Source organism: Aethalodelphis obliquidens, unplaced genomic scaffold (assembly GCF_003676395.1).
Source record: "Aethalodelphis obliquidens isolate GAN/ISIS:26980383/991018 unplaced genomic scaffold, ASM367639v1 scaffold15, whole genome shotgun sequence".
Classification (NCBI taxonomy): Eukaryota; Metazoa; Chordata; class Mammalia; order Artiodactyla; family Delphinidae; genus Aethalodelphis; species Aethalodelphis obliquidens.
The window spans coordinates 27532763-27558821 of record NW_020837959.1 but is presented as its reverse complement, the minus strand read 5'-3'; the positions used below and the strand labels follow the sequence as shown (position 1 = coordinate 27558821).

Below are 26059 nucleotides of genomic sequence, written 5' to 3'. Positions count from 1 at the left end.
AGTGGTCACTTCATTTTGCCTTGTATTAAATTTTGTTATCATTTCTATCTCCTGTCAAGTAGGAACCTTTCATCGTATTAATTTCATCCCATCTTGCACTCAGAGCTTATGAACTGAAATTGAGTGATTCCAAAATCTCATTTCAGCCTTTCAACTTTCACCTATGGTACAATAATGATTAAACAATGAAATGCTCCAAAGGCAGGAAACCAGAGATGGAAAGACACAAGGTGCCATTGGAAACAATCAGTCAGATAACCAACCTCAGAAAACTGAATGTGTATATATCTGGTTACTCACCTCAATAAAACAGAACAGAAATTTGGCATTTTAATGTAACAGCTTTCATATTTCCTTGATAATTGTGTGTTTAACATAAATAATGTCCATTTGTAACATTTATATTTCCTTTAAACACTTACTAATAAATTAGTATTAGTTATTGCCTGCACAGTGAAAAACAAGCTGGTCTTTTTTTAAAGCAATTTAAATTTTTATTGATTTTGTTTACATAACATAGAATTAGCAACTACATTAGTTGCCACTTTAAGTGACCTCAGAAAAACAAAATATATAATTATTTTACATGGTTATATTACAATTTTATAAAGTTAGCTACAGCATACCCATGCTTTGTTATAAACTGTATTCCTTTGGCCATATGTTGTAAGCTGTCAATACTAACACGCACCCATGTTAGCAAATATAAAGGAGAAAACAGTCTAAAATCGCTTATAAATCTTTTAAGTTTTACATCCATGTTAACATTATTTTTGTCCATTGTTATATTATACAGTCCTTAATACTAGAAAATACGTTTTAAAGTTAAACAGTAGCACCTTTTCCCATATTGATTTTATTCATGCTAAGAAATCATGCTTGTTTCTTACCAACCTTTGTCAGTATGTTAAAATTTTGAATCAAACATTTTTAGAAAAGCTACTGAACACAATTTCATTATAAATAATGCATGTATATGCTATTTGTGTGCAGTTTAAAATTTGGCAAGATGATCACAGACCACAACTCTGACAGGGAGAAGGAAGGGGCATTATGATGCAGATGAGAAACAAAATGAATGGTAATAAAATGAGCTCAAATTTAAATAGGAATAAAAAATATATTAACAAACTGAAAACAGTAGTAACCCAAAGTTAATTTAAAATCCGAAGTTTGAAATGTCTTTCTTGATGACAAGCATCTGAAAAAGTGATTGGGAAGAAATTAATAAATAAGCCTGGGATTTGTAAATAGATTCCATGTGGCATGTGAATTAATTACTGTCCTTTCATTCTGGTCCCATTATTGGGGTTTTGGTAGCATCACGTTAGATCCTGGCAGAAAACAACATTGCTCGCTTATTCTCAACATGTGGCTGTGGCCCTGGGTTACCAAAAAAAAAAAAAAAACCACACACACACACAAAAAAACAAAAAACAAGGGTAGAAACTCTGTTATATTTTAAGACAGAGTTAAAGCTCTTGGGCCCAATTTGTTCCTGAAGCCACTGTGAGAACATTGCACTGTTTTGCTGGAACAGAATCAGGACCTTTTGCATTGATATGACGGGCAGTGACGAACATCAGGCTAAGAAACGGAATCTGTCCCCATGGGTTTCCTCCCGCCCCATCTCATTTCCTCTGTCTTCCGTTTTCTCTTGTACATACTTTCACACACATCTCATCCAAGTTAACCTGAGGCACTTTGCTGGGGAGATGAAAGAATTAGGCAAGAATGCACAAAGTAAGAGGTTCTTAACAGTCTCAAAAAGCAGTTTTGCCTGTAAGTGGTAGGAAAGCACCACATCCAGAATTCTTTTCTATTAGTTATTTACACAAATAATATAAAAATTAGTAATAAGCTTTACAGGTAACTGTTACATTGACTCTAATATCTATGATCTTAAAAATAGTGTTTTAACTATCCTATGATACATTGCCAGAGACGATCTTAACTGCAGCAGGGGTGAGAGAAGATGCTGCTTTCTCCTTTGCCATGTGGACACTGCTCCAGGCAACTCACATTCTGTCCATTATGGGGTTCCTGGCATCTCTCCATTGTAAAGGTATGAACACTGGGGCCTGCCCTTCGTTTAATCATCTACACGTTGTATATTGTAGCTAAGTATTTACAGATGACAAAACTAAACAAATAGCATTTAAACTACAATAGTGAAAGAAGAAGAATGTTTTAATAATCCTCAAAAAAACTGTAGGTAGTATTTTCTTTGCAGAGTACACGAATAGGAGATTTCAAAGCAGTGTTTTGGGATGGCATTCCAAACCTTCTCTCTGTGTCCCTTTGTGACATTTGATCTTATCTGAATGTGAAGTTGAATATTTTCAAAAACCTCAATCTCTCTGATACTCCCTCCTGATCATTTAAATATGTCTCTAACATCAAAAAAATACACCAGCTGAACTGCTTTCATATTTTGTCTCCAATTACAGTCCAACCAATGGTGTGAGACTATTAATAGAAAAGGTCCTTTAAAAGATTTTTAAAATTTTAAATTGAGCAATTTAAATTTCATTTAAAAATTCTGTTTCGCAGCAACACATTTATCCTTTGCATCCGATTCACCTTAATATAAAAAATAAGCATCTTTAATAGGAATTCTGAGTGAGCTCAATTTAAACGTAAGTGGTGTATGAATATACCAGAAGTTCGGAAGAGCCACATTGAAGTGCTGACTGTAAAGGATTAAGTGCTTTCACAATGAGGCTTTCTTAATTCTCATCGCTTTTCTTCTCATGCTGTAAACAGCTCATAAAATGTCATGAGTAACTCTGAGTGTTAAGAAAATAATCACTCTTACATTTTTACATCGTTTTGTGCAAACACACAGTTGTTTTGTTTTGTTTGGCGGATGCCTCATTGTTTTAATGATTTCTGTCCAAAGTAAAGAAAATGAATATTCCTTCTTTCAAGATGAGCTGTATTTATTACTGGAACGGAAGTTGTCATATCCGTGATCATTAGCTTTGAACTTTAAGCACGACTGCTTTTCCTCCAAGGACTGCTTTTCTTCAAATGACTGGCACCAGCAGCATAAGCATGACTGTACAAAACAAAGTAACTCATAAGTTCACATCAGTTACACTATCACAACCCTTCCTACTCTCCAGAATTCTGGCTTTCTTTGCATGATATGCAATTCTGCCAATTTCTCTCCATGCCCTCTTATTTTCCCCTTAAAAACATATAACTACATGAGTAGTATATGATAATTCTTTTAAACTAGAAAATACAGAGAAGAAAAATGTACATAATTAAACTTCCTCATCTTTTAATTCAAATTGAAAGAGAAAGCCACTCTTAATTCTTGATACTTACTCTTGATTACTTGAGAAATACTTTTAATATTTGATAAATACATAACTCAAGACTTTTTCCTATGCAAATGGAAATATTACCACACATATCTACAACATGACTGTATTTGTGCATGTTTGTGGAAGTGTGTGTATAATTATGTTAATAAAACTGGACTATACATACTACTCCATGGCCTTGACAGTGACATAAACATCTTTCCATGTCAATAAACTTAATACTACATCACCATTTTTTTCAGCCACGTGTTTAATCTCATGTGACTTTTCAATACTGTTACACAATAAGGTTATAAAGTATATGTGTCTCAGTTTTAGTCATCCAGATTTTTTCTTGGATTTTTAAAAATCCTGTTAATTCTGTTTGTTTTCTGAGAATTTATATGTATAAGAAAATGTGAGTTCCATTGCTTTCTGTTCTGTAAAATGAGGGACATGATCTGGTGACGTTCTCTTCTAGCTCTAAAATCTATGAGTTTATGAGTAAGTGAAGAATTTTATAGACTGCCTTTGATCTTACAAGGAAGCTAAGTTCTCGGTTTTCCAATAATGAACTTCCAGTGGAACCAAGCAGAACCAAGGCACCACGCCCTCCAGTACAAAACCCAGCAGTTAATAATTAGGACAATAGAGCCACAGACTCAGTGTCTGATGCACATTCCCCAGTTGTTGTACAGGTACGGTAACTGCCACCAGAGGGAAAAAGCTAACTCCATGATGACCAGACTGTAACCATGACACAAGCTGCATCATCCTGAGCAGTACTGAATCTGTGGCCAGCACAAGTCCCAGAACGAGCCTCAGGAGAATGGGATTAACATTATTGCTCATAATAATCTGTATCTTGGTGGGCAGCAGAATAATTGTAGCTTGTTCTGCCCGTATATGTAAGCACACAACTACAATAAAATTGTCGGCAAAGAGATGTTACAGACCCATGTTGACATCTTCCACTCTGAGAATATGGCGTCCCATGTCAGCATGAAGAAGTTACAGAAGATAGACCTTTGCCCCTAATCCCATAGAAATGGAATGGTGTTTGACAGTGGGGAACTGAAAGCAGCTCTTTTGCCCCTTTCCTGTTTGCCCATTTCTGTTCCCCTCTAACCTTGAAAGAACCTAATTATAGGAATGTGATCACTAAGCAATTGAAACTAATTCCTGACTTATGCTCTCCTGAATGCACACCATGCCTTGCCTAACCTGTCGATTCTCTTCCTAGATAAAAACAAGTAAGACTAGCTCTCTACCCACAGTAGCCCCCCCACCCCAAGCAATCCTGCATGCAGACCACTCAGGCAAGATAACATCTGAAGAGAGAGCCAGCCAGTCTGTCCGCAGGGGAGAGGCAGAACCCAACCTCCTGCCTTGATGATTCGTTGAGATTCTTCCCCCTCCATTTTTCCCTTTAAAAACTCATGGCTGAGCAGAATCTTTGGTGTTGGTCTCTGGACACGAGTCCACCATCTCCCCAGACTGCTGGCTTTTCTGATTAAAGCACCTTTCTTTTCTACTGACAGTTGCCTCTCGAACTATTGGCACATGAGTGGTGAGCAGCTGAATCTGGGTTCTGATACACCAGGGACAAGTGAATCATTCCCACATAAGGGAAGGGAATATTTTATTTATGCTAGATTGTTGAAGGAGTGAATGAATGGATGGATAGATGTTACACACAAATGCAAGCAGGCAAATGAGGAATAATTTCACATATTCCACATCAAGGAGCACTTCTCTGCTATAGAATGAAGGCAGAAAAGTGGAGGTAAAACCTGAATTAAACTGCTTTGTTTGACTCGTTATTGTCACCTCTGTATGAAAAAGAAACTAACTTAGTTATGATCTACAGTGTGCTGCATGGTCCAAAATCTTCCAAAAATGGGAACAGTGCCTTTAATCATGTGTAGCTCTTATTTTATCATGTGATATTTGTCAGACATCAATGCATGCAATTTTTATTCATTTTCTGTGTAACTCTATGAGTAAAATTGATTGGTTGAGGCAGTAGGGAATGGTTGACTGGGATTTGTAGGCAGAAATCAATTATAGTGCTTTATGAGCAAAATTCACATTTAAAAAGAAACGTCTAGGGCTTCCCTGGTGGCGCAGTGGTTAAGAATCCGTCTGTCAAGGCCGGGGACACAGGTTCGAGCCCTGGTCCGGGAAGATCCCACATGCCGCAGAGCAACTAAGCCCGTGCACCACAACTACTGAGCCTGTGCTCTAGAGCCCCCGAGCCACAACTACTGAAGCCCGTGTGCCTAGCGCCGGTGCTCCGCAACAAGAGAAGCCACTACAATGAGAAGCTCGCGCACCGCAACGAAGAGCAGTCCCCGCTCACCGCAACTATAGAAAGCCCATGCGCAGCAACGAAGACCCAACGCAGCCAAAAATAAAATAAATAAATAAAAAAGAAAGAAATGTCTATCATGTAATACTAGGGGAAACTGCAAAACAATTGACTAGATCTCTTTGGATAGAAATATTAATAGTTTGGAAGGGTTATATTTGATGCCAGATTAAAAAGGGCTTTTGATTTTCAAATACTCTCTTACCTTAAAGCAGTTTTTGAATCTTTTGCTCACCAAATACAGAGCTATTGGGTTAATACAGGAATTCAGGGAGGCCATGTTGATGCCAATGTAGTCCAATACCAACAAAAAGCTGCAAAAAATAATACAAGACATGTCTGTAAAAAAATATGCTGCTATGAACATATATTCTTTACAGACTTTTGTGTTTTTGTGAATAAAAAAATTAGCCATTTACAATGGTTTTGACTTTATCACTAGTCTTTGCCAATTATGATCTCTCTCTCTCTCATTCTCTGTCCCTGTCATCGCCTCACCCCCCATGCCCAATTCTCTCATTTAAAATGAAATCTCAGGACTTCCCTGGTGGTGCAGTGGTTAAGAATCCACCTGTCAAGGCAGGGGACACAGGTTCGAGCCCTGGTCCGGGAAGATCCCATATACCGCAGAGCAGCTAAGCCCATGCACCACAACTACTGAGCCTGTGCACCTAGAGCCTGTGCTCTGCAACGAGAAAAGCCACTGCAATGAGAAGCCCGTGCACTGCAACAAAGAGTAGCCACCACTCGCCGCAACTAGAGAAAGCCCGCGTGCAGCAATGAAGATCCAACGCAGCCAAAAATTAATTAATTAATTAATAATTTTAAAAAATGAAATCTCTTTTGGAAGCGCTGAGGCTGGATGAAAAGAAAGGATTTACAAAGTGCAAAGGAGAATCAGACCTAACGTTTTCAATTGTGCTACTCGCTCATTTGGAAAACCCTGGCTCTCCATTCCCAGTGTTCTCCTAAGTCCCTTTACTTCTCCTTTGGAAATAGGAGTAAAGGTAAAAAGATGGCCATCTTATTTGCTCCCTAAGGATTAGAAAAATGGTACTCTCTCTCTTGCCAATGAAAGGAATCAGTGGACAAACTTCTGAATGGCATTTATTTACACAATTATTTCTATTTTACCTTTCTTACCTCAATAGTTCACATCTATTGGGATCATTCCGATCATAAAGAGTGCGCTTCAAAATCCTGCTGAGGTGAAGAGGAAGCCAACACAGGGCAAAGACAAGGACCAGGCAAAATACTGTTTTGGCCACTTCCCGTCTCTGAAATAAAACCACAGTCAGACACTGAATAGACGCCTCATTATAATCACAGCGTTCTCGCTTTCCAAACAAAATATTTAATATTGTTTACAAAAAATCAGTGGCATTTGTAAAAATTCAGGACACTGAGCTTTAAACTGAATAGCTAATGTGAATTAGACAGAAAATGATTAGAGATTCATCTTTAAAAAGTAATGGCTCTTTTTACGTCTTTTTAGACTATGTAGAATATCTCCAGATAGATAATATACAAAATATTCTTTGTATATTAAAAAATACCAGCACAAGAAAAAGGAAGTATGCTGTGGTGTATGATAATTTTAGTTTCTTATCACCATGATAATTTTCATATTCATAATCAGGATTGTAATCATGAGTCAGCAAATATTTCTATTTTCTTACCTGCTTTAAGTGATCATTTAAAGCAATTTGCATGCCACTCTTCTTTCTCAACATTTCACAGGTCATCAGGGTATAAAACAATGCAGTGATGGCCAATGGCAAGCAGAAATAGAAACTGAATAGCCACCAATCTTTAGCTGTCTTGTAAAACTATGGGGAAGAGAGAATGTTATACTTAATATTCCTCTGTAAGAAAATCTTACATATCAAACGTTAAACTAAAAAATACTCATCAAGGAGAAATTATCTTCTAAAGTCGATCCATTTTATAAATACTATGTAGAATCTTTCAGGCCACATCTGCTGAACAAATAATTAAATTAAATGAAACAAACTTTTCCTAAAAAGCATTTCAATTCTCTAAGGAAGTGTGCTATCATTACACATAAAAATGTAAGTAATTGGGCAAAATTTTAAATATTTGGTAATTCAAATATTTTTGTCTTCACATAGGCAAGTTATCCTTAAGGAATTCTTTGTGTGAAATACCACATCTGAATGGGTAAAGATATCCTAGTGTTTATGCGAGTTTTTCATTTTTTAACAAGTTTGTTTATGGGAAAAGCAGGTAGGAAGAGGTCTATATTAATCATTTACCTAATGGATGTATACATCTAACCTATCAACTAAAAATCAAAGCTGCTTGTAGCATGCTTTTTCTCTTATTCTTTTTCTGCTTTTTTTTTCCTTTTTTCTTAAAATTGTTGTTCCAGATATGTCTGTGTTGGAGTAGAATTTACGTAATCTGTGCAGTACTTTTCCCATTTTAACTAGTAAGAAACAAGAGGGCTTCCCTGGTGGCGCAGTGGTTGAGAGTCCGCCTGATGCAGGGGACATGGGTTCGTGCCCCAGTCCGGGAAGATCCCACATGCCGCGGAGCGGCTGGGCCCGTGAGCCATGGCCACTGAGCCCGCGCTCCGCAACAGGAGAGGCCACAACAGTGAGAGGCCCGCGTACCGAAAGAAAAAAAAAAAGAAAGAAACAAGAAAACAGCAGTCTCATTCTCAATTTCACATTAATGCCCCTCTTTATTCTTTTGTTTACCATGATCTATACATATATTCATAAAGCTTTATCTCGTCTTATGTGTAAAATAGAAAATAATCATTGGTGACATTTGGACCAGCCCCCTTTGCGTTAACTCCTCTTAACCCATTCTGTTGGGAAGAGCCTTTTACACTTAGGATCTATCTTCTGATGACCAGTATTACCATTCTTCTCCTATTTCCTGATTAAAAGCTCTTGAATAAATGGCCAAGATGAAGTTCTTTGCAACGGCAGCTTTCCCTCTAGAGAGAGGACAAGCTTGTTATTCATCCCGAGCTTCACGGATCAATCCATCCATACCAGGGCGACTTCTACTTGATCGTTCCCTGAGCCACACGCTCGCTCTGATGACTGCTGTGCTGCTTCATACGGAATATGTAGTAGCTGCCAGTCCTTATGGGAATTTGAGTAGAAAAGCTATAAATTCAAATCGATTCTCTCATGTAAACTTGGTTTATCTGTATTCCTGAGCACCAGGAGATTCTTGGAGAAGTAGTGACCCAGCTTCTTGCAGCCTGGGTCATTAGTCACCGTTAACCCCACAGCCCTAGGACCTACACTCCTAATTCATGCCAAGGACAGTCATAAATCAGTAGCTTCCCAAGAAGAGGAGATCAGGGGAAAAACAGCTAAATATTTATAAGGCAACAACAGAAAGGGGGACAAAAGAGTAAAATTTACCTGCATGAAGGCTGTTTTCTGAGTGGGATGGAGCAAACAGATTCTCAGATAACTTCCTTTGTAGTCAGTGGTAATCATATCAAAACCCACGGCTTCAGGGACAGCCAGGACCACGGAGACCACCCAAATTAAAACAATTTCTACTGCTGTCCATTTTGGAACCCCGATTCCTTTAATTCGACTCCAAGAAGCAACAGCTCGATATCTGAAGAGTAAAACATAATCATTTGCCAAGCTGGCAGAGCCCAGTTTTATTGAATTAAACAGTTTATTTTCTAAGTAGCATAGCAATCACTAGGATAGCAGTCAGGATATACCTGGCTTAGATATATGCTCTTACCTGTCAATACTTAGAGCACATAGACTCAGCACAGTGATTCCCACAGAGGCCTTCTGTATGAAAGGCACCAGCTTACACATCTCAACTCCAAAGGGCCAGTCCTCGGCAAGTAGCTGCGTTGAGGAGACACGAAGCTCTGTTAGGGAGATTTTCACAGGGCGCCCTCTGAACTGTATGTTTCACTTAGTGGAGACAAATGAACATGTAGAGTTAAAATAACAAATTCCAGTTCTTATTCTTTTTCTCATAGACTACTCCTCTGAAAAGCCCTTGTGTTTGATATCTGGAACAAGGAAGTGGATTGGGACTAATGAAAGGGCAGCCAGTTCAGGAGAATTAGCTATACGCAGACAGTAGCTTAGGGTCAAGGTCTCCGCCACTGCAGGGCCAACGGGGGCCAGTTGCTTAAGTTCCCCTTACAAGATCGGGCCTGCAGTGCTGAAAATGCCTCTCATACTGTTATAGAGTCTCAAATACTCAGCTGGTGGCCAAATCAAAATAAGGTTAACTAAAAATAGGTGACGTGGGACTTCCCTGGTGGTCCAGTGGTTACGACTCCACGCTTCCAATGCAGGGTTCCATCCCTGGTTGGGGAACTAAGATCTCACATGCCATGTGGCATGGCCAAAAAAAAAACCAACAAAAAAAGACAAATGTTTCTTAGCCAGAGAGACTAGACGACTCCTATGGAGAACAGTGTGTGTGTTCGTGTACTTATTCTTCACTCTAGTCAACTTGACTGGTCTGTAACTCGGCACACAGCTCCTTGAATCCAGCAGGCACACTCCTTCCTTAGGGCTTCACTTGAGGTTCTTCCTTATCCTGGAAGGCTTTTCTCCCACAGATCCACTTGGCTAACTCCTTGACCTCCTTCAGGTCTTACTCAGATCTCATCTTTTCAACATGACCTACCCTGACCACACTATTAAGTATAGGAACTGGTCAGGCCTCCCCATCTCCCTCATCCTACCCCACTGCCCGTTTCATCCAGAGCACTTATCAACTCCTATTGTATATATTATACCATACTTGTTTGTTTGGTTAAGTTTTTGCTGTCTGGAACCCCTAGCCCATCAAAAAGAAAAGAACTTCTGCAATTGCCTAGTACAGTTCCTGACACACAGCAGATGCTTAAATATTCAGCCCCCTAAAATATATAGGCAGTGGCTATCCAGCGAGCAAAAGACCTAGTTCTTGGTACTGTATATATATTTCCGTTTATCTGACTTCAGACTATGCAACCATCTATTGTTAAACTCAGTGATTTTCTTTTTTAGGACAACTGGGTGTGCCCCACCCTGGTAAATGAATCACTTTAGGTAAACATCTGGGTCGAACGTTCATGAGGTTTTGAAAATAAAGAGAAGTATTTCAAATCTACGTGTCTCTGTGTGTGTTTTAATGTTTTAAAAAATAACCTTCCAAAAGTGAAAACTATTTTGAAACACAATTGAGTCTTTCCGTTCTTTCACTCATGAAGGTTCTTTGTGGAGTTCGTCATGCTGGGTGATTGTTCTGTAACTAGAGTAGCACCCAAAGCTGAAATGTGTGTTTCAGTACGAATATGACTCGGAGCTCTAACGTGGAACCAATTTCATTTCTAAGGTAGACATGAAAAGTTACACCGACATGTAGAACAAATGTTGGCATACTTACAGCAAATACGCTTTTTCTAGGGTCTGAAAGCCTGCAAGGCCAGGCAGGCAACAGAAGAGTGGAGGAAGCCAGGTGTAAGAAAGTCATTGGTGTCAGGAATAATAGGGAACAGAGGGGTCTGGGGTAAATCCTGTCTAAATGGAGCTGCTGCTAATAAACTTGATGTGATTTTTGCCAAGAGATCCCCAATACAAAAGTATCTTGATTTTTAGCCCCAAATTGGAATTTCTATATGAAATCTCACAATTTATAAAAATTGTCAACTAATTCATATTTAAAAAAAAAACCACTGTCAGATAACATTGTATTAACAAAATATTTTTATGTGTCAGACCGGCCTCTAACTTGGGACCTCTGGATTAATAAGCTGACTTATAACTCTGCTTGTTCATTCATTCATTCATTCAACAAACATTTATTGAGTACCCACTATGTGCCATACACCATTCGGAGTACAGAGTGCCTATCAGTGAACAAGGCAAACTCCCTGCTCTCATGGAGCTTACAGTCTAGTGAGGGAGGCAAACACAAAACACATAAATACTTAATATGGTGTCACACAGGCGGTGTCACCATATTGAAAGATTATGGTGGAATTTAGGGGGCTTTCTTGATAGGCTTGTCAGCAAGGTCTCTCTGAAGAGGCAACCTGCAGTAGGGACCTGACTAAAAAATGTAAGCCATGCAAAGAGCATTCTAGGCAGAAGAAAGAGCAAATGCAAAGGCCCTGAGGTCAAAAGAAGCTTAGTGAGAGGAAGGGACAGCAAGAAGGCTCTCAAGGCTGGGGTCGAGTGGTCCAGGCCAAGTGTCTAGGAGATGTAGTTGCACAGGGAGGAGTCTGATGGGTTTTTTTTGTTTTTGTTTTTATTTTAGGAAATCCATTGCAAGATTTTGAACAGGGAAATGGAAAATGGCATCATCTTATTTATGTTTTTGAAAACATCACTCTGGGGACTTCCCTGGTGGTCCAGGGAATCAGCCTTCCAATGCAGAGGACGCAGGTTCAATCCCTGGTTGGGGGGCTAAGATCCCACGTGCCGTGGGGCAACTAAGCCCGGCACGCTGCATCTACAGAGCTTGCGTGCTTTGGAGCCTGCATACCACAACTAGGGAAACCAGCATGCTGCAACTAAGACCTGCGCAGCCAAATAAACAATTAATTAATTAATTAAAAAATAGAAAAAGATCCCTCTGGAAGCTCAATGTAGACTAGAAGGTAGAGTCAAGAAAGGAAGCTTTGATGAGAGATTGTGGGCTGAAACTTGTGATGCCCTGGGGCTGAAAAGAATGGGTTATATAGACTGGATATGTATTGAAAGCAGAGCTAGCAGGACTTGTTGATGGGTTGGATATAAGATATGAGGACTCAGGAAACTCAAGGAGGTTGATCATGTGAATGGTGGAGACACTGGCTGAAATGAGAAAGAGCCAGGGTCCTGCAAGTCTGAACCAGCTATGAACTCAAGGTGCTTTAAAAGACTTGCCAATTACCCTTGGAAACATAATAAAAAGATTCCAAACAGTTAAAAGAACCCTGCCAGACCCAGTTTGGTACAAACTATCCAGGTAATATTCTGTCTAATCATTCTGATTGCCTTTATATGTATTGGGGTGGGGGGTGGGAAGCAAAACTAACACATATATGGTACTTACAAGGGACTAGGCACTATTCTAAGCCCTTTACACATGATATATCATTGAATTCCCAAAGCAATCCTATGAGATAGTGTTACTATTACCCCCATTTTATAGGTAAAAAAACTTAGGGGCACTTAGAAGTTTATTAACTTGCTGTGTTGATTTTAAATATGCCCACAAATTCTTTGATACTCCTCCCTTCAAAAGGTGAAGCCTCGGGGCTTCCCTGGTGGCGCAGTGGTTGAGAGTCCGCCTGCCGATGCAGGGGACACGGGTTCGTGCCCCGGTCCGGGAGGATCCCACATGCCACGGAGCGGCTGGGCCCGCGAGCCATGGCCGTTGAGCCTGCGCGTCCGGAGCCTGTGCTCCGCAACGGGAGAGGCCACAACAGTGAGAGGCCCGTGTACCACAAAAAAAAACAAAAACAAAACAAAAGGTGAAGCCTCATTTTCCTGACCTTGAACACGGGTTGGACCTAATGATTTGCTTTTAGTGAATAGAACGTGGTGGGTGTGATGATGTGTGACATCTGAGACTAGTTCATAGAAGGCATTATGGCTTCCTCGTTGCTCTCTCTTGGATCACTCATTCTGGGGGAGCTGCCGTGTCAGGAGAAGACTCAAGCACCCCTATGAAGACTCCAACAGGTGACAAGGAACTGAGGTCACCTAAAAACGGCTGGCACTAATTTGCCAAGTGTGTGAATGAAAAGATCCTCCAGCCTCAGGCAAACCTTCTGATGACTGCTGCCCCGCCAACATCTTGACCCTCATAAGAGACCCTGAGCCAGAACCACTAGCTAAGCAGCTCCTGAATTCCTGACCCACAGAGAGAGTGTCAGGTAATAAATGCTATTCTTCAAGTTGCTAAGTTTGGGGGTAATTCGCTTCTCGGCATTAGATAACTAACATATTTGTCCTTGGTCACTCAAGTAAGTAATAGATCCACATTTGAACCCACGTGGTCTGATTCTAGATTCTGTAATGTTTTGAAGAAGCTGATCTTAGATGAAAAGTGTTTAGAATTAAATCAATATTAGTATTTTAAAACCCATAACTATGTGTCAAACAACGGTAAAGTATCTAGATGTAGAGTAAAACTTTCTTCTAACCCCCCTGCTATTTTATTCATCTACTGTCCAAAAATTCAGAGAGTGTCAAGTGTTTTCTTGTCTTCAATGATTTCCAAATATGCAAATATTAGTATCACTTAGGTACAGCCATCAGATGAATCAAGATGAATGAGTGTCCGGTCACTGAAGGGAGGGAAGTCTGGCCAATGAAAATGAGCTCTGCACTGAATCCAGGCCCTGTTTTGAGGTTACTATTGTTTTTGGCTCAGCCTAGAAATTGGATGGTTGCTCTTCATACCAGTGGGAGGCCTGCAGCCCAACCTCTGACCCAAGTTATCACAGAGGACAGGGAAACACAAACTGAAAATTGTAGCAATTCTCTTCAAGTTCAACACAGAGATAGTCAGAAACCTAATCACAGCTGAGAGATTACGGTTTTCTAATCTACCCTTCCGAAGGGAAAGAGACTGAAAAAAAACCTCTTCATCATTTCAGCTCAGACCTGAACGCTGCCAGTCCTGAGAGGCCACAGAAGGTGGGGGGACGGAGTGCCCACTTCTATTATTTTGTAGTCAGTCAGAAGGATGACTTTGGCAACCTCTGCTTCTCTGATCAGAAGGCTTTGTGGGGACACCAAGAAGCCTGACACCCTGTGACAGAGACCACACCCACTGCTGATGCTCACCTCTGTCTGAATGGCCTCCAGCCTCAATGCCTTGGCAATTTAGGGCTTGGAGCTTATTTAAAAAGCAAAAGATGTCAACCTCTTGTTTAATAATAAACAAAGCCCTGGGTAGGGGAAAAGCTGTGAACTTAAAAAAAAAAAAAATCACTCTCAACAAAGATGCCATCTTTAAAATTTGGTGAAAGAATGTTCTTAGAGATTTTTATAATTCCTGGGAATTAACTATTTCACTGTTTTTTGACAAAAATAATGACATCCAACATCTATCATTTGAAGTCCGACAATACAGCTTTCTTCTTGGTAGAGGAAATTTGATTCTCCTTTATTGCAAGAGGAGGCAACTCTAACTTTAAACCCAGCAATAATACATTCTTATTCCTTATTTGCAGTTTTCCCCATTCAATTAGATAATTTAAGGGCACGATCTGAATACTGAAGACAAATCATGCACGTAATCAAATCTCTCTGATCGCAAGAAGAATGTTAGAGGTCCATGTTGTTTGTAGGTCCCTGCCACGTGAATTAAATTTTTAGGTCCTGTTTAAAACTAAGTTTGAATATATATTACCTACCATTTATCAAATGTGAGCCAGTCAGAAAATACTCCCATAGCTGACACTGGTTTTCACATGGTGATGGTTCATCCAAGGAAGAGCTTTTGTTAGTGTTGGTCCTGGGAGCAATGTGGTGTCCATTTGACCAATGGTAGCCTGTCCTCATGCTGGCCCCTTTCGCCTAAGGCTTCTACTGCTTCCCTAGCACGTTTCTTTTGTATGAATAAAGTAAACACAAATAAATAAATAAACACTAGATTGAAAAAAGACTTGGTCATACTGACTACAAGGTTTTTACACAAGGATGGCCATGATTTCATAACTTTGTGTTGAAACAGCTGTTTGAGAAAGGAAAAAGTCAAGAGAATCCAAAAAATTATTTTATATCATATTTAAAAATTATTTTTATATTAAATATATATTATATAATTTTTAAAAAACTTCTAAAAGGATAAATAACATGAACAGAAAATAAATATCCTTTCTGTACAAGTATGATTAAGTGAGTCCTACAAAATCTCTTCAACTGGGGGATTTATATTTTTCAATTCTTTTTGTAATTAAAAATTACATTCTAGAGAAATTAAATGGAGAAAATCCTATTAATACACACCACTCTTAATGCCGAAAGGCATCTAGCCCCGTAGAGTCAGGAAATGCCAAAGTTAACCATCTTGCACTAACAAATGTTCAATAGCTTCATTAACCGTATATACCATTTTCCTTTCCTATTTTTTTTTAAATTAACAGTATACATTGAGCTTTAACTGTTTCTTTGTTTCAGAACATTCTACAACATTTTTAGTGCCTAGCACAGTGCCTGGCACACAGTGACTGCTCATTAAATGTTGTTGAACAACAGTGAATGAATGAGTTCATGGACAAATAAGTGAATTTGATCATAAGGCAAAAATCGTGTGATAAAACTTTTGTCATGAACTTTTCAGTTGTCATATTTGAAACAATTTCTTTAGAGAATTGGGATGACTATGCATTTTATATATTGATTGATTTTTGTATTGTCTAGTGCATGCCCTCCTCCTTTCCAGATGATCAGGTCTTCTTGACACATAGAGCCAGGGCCTCTGGGATTGAGGCGTTAGCTCTTCTCTTGGACTTCTGCCTTCCAAGCAGGCCGGAAAAGGTGGAAAGCAAAATTCCTCCCCTCCCCTCTCTCCCCTACTCAAACCTATCAGGGAAATGACTTTTAAAAAAACAGAACCTACTGTTTCTCACTATCTGATGGGATTCAGTGAGGTGCTTTAGTTGTAAATTTGGTGGAGATGGACTCTGGAAGCATAGAGACGCTGTAAGAGACGGTCATTTAAGAAGGTAGGTGAGCAACACATTAAAAATGACAACTAAGGTTGCTTTGCCGGATTGCTGTCTGTTCCATCTGGTGATGAACTGTGAACATTTCTTTCAAATGACTGGCATTATAGAAATGTTTTTACAGTCAGAGTCAAAAGAAGGAAATAATGGAGTGGTTGTGTTTCACAAGTTTGGGGAAGGGTGTATTCTGCTGCTTTTATCTCTGTTTCCTGTAGCAGATAAGAGTTTTTCTGCGATTGAACTGGCGTCTTAATAAGATAGTACACCCTCATTCAAGGATTTCCCATGTCGGATCTCCCTTTCTTTTTTCTTATTCAAACATACAGTGAGAATTTAAGCTGCTGGTCAAGTGCATAGACAATATTTTCTTGACGTACATTTTGCACCCGTGCCCTTGGGGACGAATATCAGTTACCGGTTCCATCCTGGGTCCATTAAAATGCACTTAATCACTTAAAGATTAGGCCATGTGGGTTAGAATATGTGGGTGAGGAATAATGTCAGCTTATCCCCCAGGGGTACCATTTAAATACCACAATATGAACAGTGCCCCCTGGAGTTGTTCAAGGCAGAGGCCCTGTCCTAGGAATCTGTTGTGTGCACCCTGGCAAAGGGAGGGCTTTCCACTGCTCTGGAAAGATTGCTATCACTTGCTGAAATAGAAGAATGACTCCATTAAAATGAATTAAGTTTCTGGAAACAAAATCTTTAAGAGAAGCAAAGAGATAGAAAAAAGATAAAAAATAAATATGTCTTAGAGAAACTTAAGTTCACCTTAAATATATATCCCTACTTTTGTTACAGTGAAATTTATTTCCAAGTCTGTAACAGGCCAATAAATAAATGGATTGCTACTCTCCTATTACCTGAACTTCAAAACTTATCCACAGTTTGTGCTTAAAACCTTTCATTGACATGTCACATATTTTGAAAAGAGTCAACTAAGAGCATTAAGACATGCTATTCACAAACCTAGCTTTATGGTCAGATTCACTTAGCTGAGCTGGATCTTCTAAGATCGCTGTGACACCTGAAGAAACTAAAGAATTATAACCTGATGGCCTCATGCCTCAGAAAGTGACTCTCAAACTTAAAGAATTCAACAAATCTTATTAAGTATTTTCATGTCTTACTTAAACCTAATTCTCTCCAGAAAATGGCTTATGGGATAAGCTGTGGTGAGAAAGCGTTTGATTACCATGGAATTCAAAAGCCCGTTAATATAATTTGAAAACACTGTGTGAGGGGGAAGAAGATCTGTACAAAGTAAACATCCAGAGAATAGGCTTCCTCCTTTCTGGAAACCATGATGAAGCTAAGGAGGAGAGAAATAGAGAGGGGATGCGAGTTAGGTGGTGAGAATATGGCTGGGAGACTCAGGGACGGAACACTGCTTGATAAATGCTTCTGTCAACTTTGCTAATAAACTTCTGACTCAAGAACAATCCTCTTTCTCTCTCTCTCCTACCATCCCAGTTTGGCCGTTTTCTTGTTCCTTTACATTTTCACCAGAGGATCTATAGGGAAAGAGAAATAATCAATCTCTAAAGTAAAAGCACTGGAAAGGAAAAAAGTCTGAAATTAGAGCAGTTGCCAGCTAAGGTATATCCGTACACCGTGCTCAGCTATCTCCCAGACATAACCAACCTCTTCTTAACTTTGCAAAGTCCTGAAAGAGAATGTTTCACATCATAAATTACCTCTAGAATCTTATTTCAGCTCAGGCTTTATCTGTCAACACCCCTGAGAGCACTTAATCATTGATTAGCATTTGGCATGTTTCTCTAAAAATCATCAACTATAGCGTATTAGCCATACCTTATATGGTTTTCTTTGGAAAATGAAGACCCTGGCTCCCTGGCCTTGAAACAACATGGTCTCGGCTGTGTCATCCTCTTGTACAACTATGGAAATGCCTTCAATCTTGAACGATTCATTTAAAAATGAGCAAAGAAAAAATGTAAAGCCTTTGATAGATAAGCCTTACCACATTGAAAGAAACACTGCCTTGACGTTTTAAGAGCCTTGGATTTATGGAGTGACCGAGTGGCAGATCAAAGGCAAACACAGGAAGCACCCTCGAGTTAACCTGGGGAACATTTCATTGCCCAAGGCCAAGAGTTTGCCCACCATTTTGTCACAGCCATCCACAGCCAACACGTGAAGCGGTGAATCAGAAATAGGAAGTCTTGAGTGTCTGGGCTATTTGACATCTGCTATTGACCTACGTTATGGCCAATATCCTCATACACATAGAAAAAAGAACAAAATTTCCCCCCCCTTTTTTTGGACAGTTATAAAAATATGAGTATAACATCTTTTGTCAACAAGTGTTTGTCTGGAATTGGTTGTTGCAGGCACTATGCTACGTGGGTGTTGGGGGGTTAGCTTTATTTATTAATTGACCCAAGGTCATGCAAAGCTAATAGTCTTACTCTTTATTAACACTTTTAAAATGTTAATCCTTCAAATGTGCTTAATTAACACTCCTTAAAAATTTTGTTGCTTTAAATAAATGAACCTCAAAGGTATCTAGGTTCTGTTTTGGCTACAAAATGCTTCTGCTACTAAGATGTCTCTAGACATCACAAAAATGTCACTAAAATATCTCAGTTACTTAACTGGAAATATGCACAGTGTTATTATCTTGGGCAAAATTAGACTTCCCTACCCAATGATACCTTTACTTCTTCTATTGCTCTATATGCATAAACTGCATTTACTAATCAGAAAAGTATAACTTTGAAAGTTAAGTTTGCTGGTCCTTCATTCACTTTTACTTCTAACTATGACATTAGTTAATTATATGCAGACTTATTAAGTACTAGAAGTAGTCTAAGACTGGATAGTGAGAAAGGTGATTTTGTTCAGAAAGACAGCTTTGATTGTGTTACAAGCAGGAATGTCTGACTACGTGACAAGGTCACTTCGCTCGAAACTCACTTGAGGGTTCAGTGAAGCAATTCCCATTTTGACATACCAGCACTTTGTTACACGTACCCCACCTTAAGTAGTTAAACGTTAAAGGTCAGTAGCTATGCTTCTCAGAGCTATGAAGGCAGCCTCTCTGACTCTAATAGTAGCCTACGAAGTCTTAACAGGAAAACCATCTAGAGGCACTCCAGCGGGTCACCAGCTCAATTTTTAGAAAGCTCTCCATCACCACTAGACATCTGATTATACTTGGATCCTCGTCAAAGTCTGCCCACGTAGATATCTGTCATCAGTTTCCAAGGAGATTTGTTTTCAAACTCAATTTGCTTACACATAAAGGAAGCTATATTTATGTTATTTATTATATTTAGATTACATTATATTTATGTTAACTATATATATATTGAGTCAGTTATTCATGCAAATATAGTACAAAGAGAATGAACTTGTTATAATTTTAAAACTCATTAACTTCTTAGGATGTTAAGAGAAGTTAAAGAAATTTTAACTTCAACCTGCAATCAAGGCTTGTTAAAAATCACAGCTAAACTAAACCAACTAACCAACCAACCACCACCAACAACATAAGCAACTTCACAGCATCTACAAGTATACCCAGCTCTTCCTATACAGCTTTGACATTGGTGCTACTCCAACTTACTCTAGGCTCCTACAGGCAACAAATGTCTAGATTATTCCATTCATTTTAGTCTACACAGGAATGGCACAATAAGTAGCTTGTGAATAAGGAGATATTCATCCTCACATCAGATGCTTAAACACTGGTTTTGGGGTCAGGTACATACATGGACCATGTAAATACCGGCATAGTGACCCATGTATGTATTAAAGATAGACATTGATACATATATATGTATATGGAGATGTTACATAAAATAGGGATTCAAACTAAGAGTACAACAATAATTTTGGGGTACAGTACGGCAATATCTATCAAAATTACAAATGTACATATCCTTTGATTCAATCTAATTCTAGAAATTTACCCTTCAGATATAGTCACACATGTGTGCAAAGCCATATGGGCAAAGATGTTATTTGTAGTCATGTTTATAATGGCAAAAGCTGAAAAAAGAAACCCCAAGTTTCCATTCTTATTCACACACACACACTCACACGCATCCTAATAACATTTATTACTGGCTTACTTTGTGCCCGGCACTGCGACCAATGATATTCACCTATGTACTTATGCATCTATACATTCTTTATAACATTTAATATATTTACATATGCATATGTATACATCTATATTTTTAAACATCCTTTTTGGACGCTTGCTTTTTCATTTTTCATCTGGATGCTCTTATGTAATGCAGCGACAGCCCTAGTGTGCGCTGCTGAGAAGGAGAAACGAGGCTTTTATTTCCAGCAGGTTCTCATGATTATCTGAAGCTCTTTTAGAGCTTCGATTTGCTGAGTCTCCCACAACATCGATCTATCAGGATTGCCTCCTTGACACAGGAGCCCTGGTGAAAAGACTGTCTAGAAGTTTCCAGAGAAACAGTTCCCTGAGGGAGTCAGAGCAGAGTAGACACATTTCCTGGGCTTTGTCAGCCCTCACAGCAGCCTCTCCCTGTGAAGTCCCATCCTGTTCTACAGCCGTATCAAGGAACATGGCTTCCAGCCAGATCTATGACATTTTGTGGTTTGTCAACTTTACTGAACTCTAGATTTACTGAAGTCCAGATTAATGTAATAGGTTCACGTTGATGTTTCTGGACCTGTGGGTAAACCAACAGAGGAGCTGCGGGATTCTATGAACCCTCAGAAATTGTGAATGTACATTATAGTATCTATTAATTATAATGTATATATAAATTATCTATTTATATGTTAATTATATATAACATATAAGATGGATAATTAACAGGATTCTCAAGAGAATAATAACATCCCACAAAAACAAAATTAGAAATTGCTAGTTTAGAGATTCAAGTCCCCCACTTTAGGATAAATTTAAATGGCACTCATAATTCACTTCAATTGCTTTGTATGAAGTATAATACTTGACTACTCTGAAATTATAAATGCATTTTTTGTAACTTATATGGTGTCACAATTAGTTAAGGGAAAATGGCTTTTAACTAGCCCTGGATTAGGTGTTTTTGTAAATAAAGCCTTTAGAATAACAAACAGTGATATCAGTATTATACATTACGGATTATCTGAAAGGGATTTCAGGAGATAGAAATCTTCAGATGACTCAAATTAAAACTGAAAATGCTTACCAAGTATCCTACTATGTAGTAGCGTGTCCCATAATTGCAGCACTGCACTGAAATGAGGTCCTAACAAGACTCCAGGTTGGAGAAGGGCAATCTATGCTCATCTCGCTCTGTGCAGGGGGCCAGGAGGACCACGGGTTCTAGGGCCAGAAGGCCTGGGTTCAAGCCCTAGTCTCATCACTTTCTAGTGGTGTGACATCGACCTTCTAGTGGTGTGACATCGACCTTCTAGTGGTGTGACATCGAGCAATTTACTTCGTTACCTCTCCAAAATGTAGTTTCCCCATAAAACAGGGGTGATAACAATATTTCTTCCATAGGGTTTGCTGCAGTGATTTAATGAACTAAACCAAGTACTGAGTACATAATAAATGGTAGCCACTACTGTTGTATGCACAATATAAAAATAAACCAAAAGCCACTATGTAGGATTCACTGGTGGCAAACCTAGCGATGAGACCTAATTCTATGTGATGCATTTGTTCATGACCAAAAAGGATGATTACATGGCCAGATTTGTAATGACTCAGTTTGTTTATTTCAGAAATAGAAACACAGCTTTAACAGACTGAATGGTTTCAGGCAAAACGTTGTAACTTCCTAGGGAAATCATAAAGGAATTTGAAAGGAAAGGAAAAGCTGTGTGTCCTTTGGGAGTAGGATAGTCTCTGGCTTATCGAATGTAATAATTTAGCCAGACAGAGAAAGATGGTCCTGGAAGAGCTGTGATTTACATCTGATCTGGAGGCAAAATGCCCTCAATCCAACCTTCCATACAGCACTTCATCTGCTGGCTGACTTAGGAGGGTTTCTCAATGGGCTGACCATGTGGGGTTTCCTGGGACCTTCCTAAACAATCTTTCACAAAACTCTGTGCAAGCCTAGCAAAACTAGATGTAATTTCCCTTTTCAGAAGGATCTTATTACTTATTTAAAACTTCTCACAACACCTTGTACTCTAAAATTTCTAAAGTCAGTTTTGAGGAATTGAATTGAAATTCTCCTGCCCCATTGGAATGGTAAGACTTAGTCTGTAGGACTCCTAAAATGGGTTCCTTCTGGCCCTAATGGAGCTGTGACTGCATTTAGGGGACCCATTTCAGCCTGTGCTTCTCCCAGGAAACCCTCAGAGTTCACAAGAGCTGGTAGCCATGCAGGAATTTAAGATTTCATCTATTAATCCCTCATTTCTGGGAGTGTTGCCTTCTAGGACCTGGATCCTAATCCAAATCCTGTCTCTAAACCTCAGAAATCTCTAGAATTCCTTAATGTATGCCTTATTGGATTAGGATTTCCAGAGATTCATAAAAGGCAATTTAAAGTCATGCCATCTGGTGACTTCTCCTGCCACAAAGATCAAAGTATCTCCCACAATCCTTTCCTAAACCAACATGCCTTCTCTTTCCCTTGTACTGAGCCCAGGACTAGCTTTAGGCAAATCCCCAAAGTACATTCCCGGTCCCTTACACTTTTGATTCTGTTTTTATGCATGACTTCCTATTGCTGGTTACGATGAGGAAGCAGAGTTTTACAAATTTGCATCGCCCTTTAAAATTTTCCAGCTCTTTCACTTAGGCTATTTTTCTTAACACCACAAAACCCCAGTCGGTGGGCACTAGAAACTTTATTGTAGAGTTGAGGATGCTGAGGCCCAGAGATGTTGGGGAGTGTCCAGAGCTTCAAAGCGGGAGTCAGAGTGTAGGGGTTTGCGTCCTGCCCTAGCTCTTCAAGCCCATTCCCTCTGATGCCTGCAGTAATCACATAATGATGTTAGCTACTGAAACTGTTAGAGACTTTGTGTTCAGTGTCCTTGGTCTTGTCCACAAAGTCATTGATGGGGTGCAGTTTGCACTTTGGAACCTGACAGATTGAGCCTGATCCTCCTCACCTCCATCACTTACTCACTGTGAGACCTTGAACATCCTGTCATCTGTCAAATGGAGTAATGTCTACTCATGGGTTGTCAGAAGGAGTAAAGGAAAGTAACACATCTATCTCAGCGCTTGGCCCATCGTAGGCATTCAGTAAAGGGTAGGTACAGTATGGTCATTCACAGCAGGTGAACTAACACAGCAGGTGTTTTCCTACTCTCCTGTCTGGGTCTCTTTCTTCTAGACCGTTTGTCTCCTAAAAACCTATTCGAGCCCTTCTACTGTTAGCGTCCTTTAAGAAAATGCTTCCCAAGGTTAGTATGCATTTGAATCACCTAGGTATTTTAAGATGCAGATTCTGATTTAATAAGTCTGGGTTGGACTTGCAGTTCTAACAAGTTCTCAGGTGATAACAATCCTGCCAGTCCATGAATCATCAGTTTCTGAGTAGAGAGAATGTACCTTGTGAGCTGGATTTAGGGACAAGGTCCTTCAGGACCAGTGGTTCTCAAACCTTACGTGCAGGGCTTGTTAAAATACAAACTACTGTGCTTCACCCAGAGTTTCTGGATTAGTAGGGTTTGAGGTGGGGCTATAAGATGTCATTTCTAACAAGTTTCCAAGTTATGTTTATGCTGCTGGTCTGGGGACTATGCTTTTTCCAGGCTTAGCAGTGGGCTACTGAAACCAGAAGGCTATTTGGTTCCAATGATTACTGACTTCTAGGAAGGGACGGATCTTCGTGACTAAGCTTCCTGCAAAGGCTCTGGCATCTCCCCCTTCCTAACGGTGTGCCCTCCCATTGCGATATTAGCAGGCACCCTTTACCTTGTAGACATTGATGGGGATATCAATGACGATGTGCAGCAGGTCTCCCAGGGCCAGGCTGGCTATCAAGATATTAGGGCCGTTTCGCATGCACTTGTTCTTGTAAATGATTCTCAGCAGTGTGGAGTTTCCGATGATGCCCAGCACGAACACTAGGCAGGACACCACCGTGTTGATGTACTTGAAAGTCTCCTTGATCTCGATGGGTCTTTCGCACGGGGGCGGGGGAAGGGTGCGCGGTGGGATTCCCGCCATTCTCGCTCCTTTCGGCATCTGCGGAGATGCGGACGACCGCTGCACGCTGGCGTTGGAGCCCCTGGGCCAGGAGGTCTTAGTTGGGGGCGCCATTATCTCTCCGGCCCCCAGAAGTGGCGGAGTGGCCCCGGCCGGCGGGAATCCCCTCTCTTCAGCCTGGACCCCCACCACGCCGCAGGCAAGGATCAGCGCCAGCAGGGCGCGTCCGCACAGGCTGGGCAGCGGCTGCATGCTGCTGCCTGCTCCAGGGGCAGTCGGGTGGCCACTCTTCAGCTTTCAGTCTGGAGATCAGCAAGGGAAGGAAGACGGGACACCCGGGTCAGCTACCCCAGCCACGCCCCTGCAAGCGGCTAGCGCAGAGCGCAGCCGCGCCCGCAGTATCCGCGCGCAAAAGTAACTCAAGTTTGCGCGTCAGTGGGGGGACTCTGGCGCGTGTGACCCGCCCGAGCCCGTCTCCTGCCCTTCCAGAGCCAGCTTTCGCTGGTTTTTCTCCCCTGCGTTTCCCGAGGGGTAAATGACTCGCAGTGGGGTGGGGTATTCTGGAAGGGGTGTGACAGGGAGGAAAGGATGGGTGTCTAGAGCAAAGCTTTGAGCTCCTGTTGTGCCCAGAGGGAGACGTGTGTGTTCGTTCTGGCTAAGGGCGCGTGGGGACGGGGGAAATCAAGGCACCTAGAGGCCAAGGGATGTGCCAGTCTCTGCATTTGACTCCTCAGGAACCCGGATACCCTGTGTGTGGACGCCAAGACTCCTTCCTCCCCGCGGGTGAAAGCAGCTACTTCCCGGCTGCCTGCGCTCGGGCTCCCCCGGACCCCCCACGAGTGTGCCGGCTGACTCGGAAAATCTCTGGGACATCTAAGTTCTGATTGGGGGAGTATCTGCATTAACGCGGAAGCTTCTGTGCCCTCCAAGTGGCTTCAAACACTCACGCGCTCTCCTTGATCCAACCCCATTGAAATTCGCTGTATCCATACATTAAAAAAAAAAAAAAAAAATCCCCAAACAAGTAATCCAAGCTGAAGCCCCAGGATAAGGTTCAATCACTGATTTTAATTCAACACCAAGCCAGAACTTTTACCTCGCGGACCGGACGCGCCAGGCGCAGAGGGACCAGCGGGGACCTCCTTCCCGGGACGCACTTGGCTCGCAGCTGGGTTCCAGGCTACCCTGGAGCAGAGCGCGCCTCCCTTCAGCTGCGGGCGGATCTGGCTCTGACGAAACGCTGAGGGAATGCCTGACCGTGTAGCCTCCGCAGCTTGCTCGGGATCCTTGCTGTCCCTAGACAAGTACCTTTATTCATTCGTCCCTTCCCCATCAATCACCGCCAGACTCCTCCCGCCTCTTGCGACCGCGCGGCAACCTTTCCCCTTGAGCGACGCCTGCACTGCATCAGCAGGACCTGCCCGCGGCCGCAGAGGGCAGTCCTCGGCCCGCGACGCGTCCTGGGAGGCTGTGGAGTTGTCATGGTTCTCAGTTCTTCAGATGATGAGCCTAAACCAAGGGCAGGTTTTCACACACCCCGCGACGCTCGAGGCTTCAGACTAGAACCGGGCTCT

General features: G+C 40.8%; 1 protein-coding gene across 2 annotated transcripts; it reads right to left on the bottom strand.

The window, feature by feature from the left end:
- Positions 1 to 471: 471 nt before the first annotated feature.
- Positions 472 to 26059, bottom strand: EDNRB (endothelin receptor type B). Of its 2 annotated transcripts, XM_027116035.1 has the most exons (8): positions 25582 to 26048; positions 24252 to 24787; positions 9433 to 9545; positions 9093 to 9297; positions 7365 to 7514; positions 6829 to 6962; positions 5891 to 5999; positions 472 to 3061 (listed from the first exon to the last, which is right to left on the bottom strand). In XM_027116035.1, the coding sequence occupies exons 2-8, from the start codon at positions 24735 to 24737 to the stop codon at positions 2927 to 2929; spliced, it is 1332 nt and encodes a 443-aa protein (XP_026971836.1). In that variant the 5' UTR covers positions 24738 to 24787; positions 25582 to 26048; the 3' UTR covers positions 472 to 2926. The 2 variants fall into 2 exon arrangements, with proteins under 2 accessions (XP_026971836.1, XP_026971838.1); XM_027116037.1 differs by lacking the exon at positions 5891 to 5999 and having other exon boundaries at positions 25582 to 26059.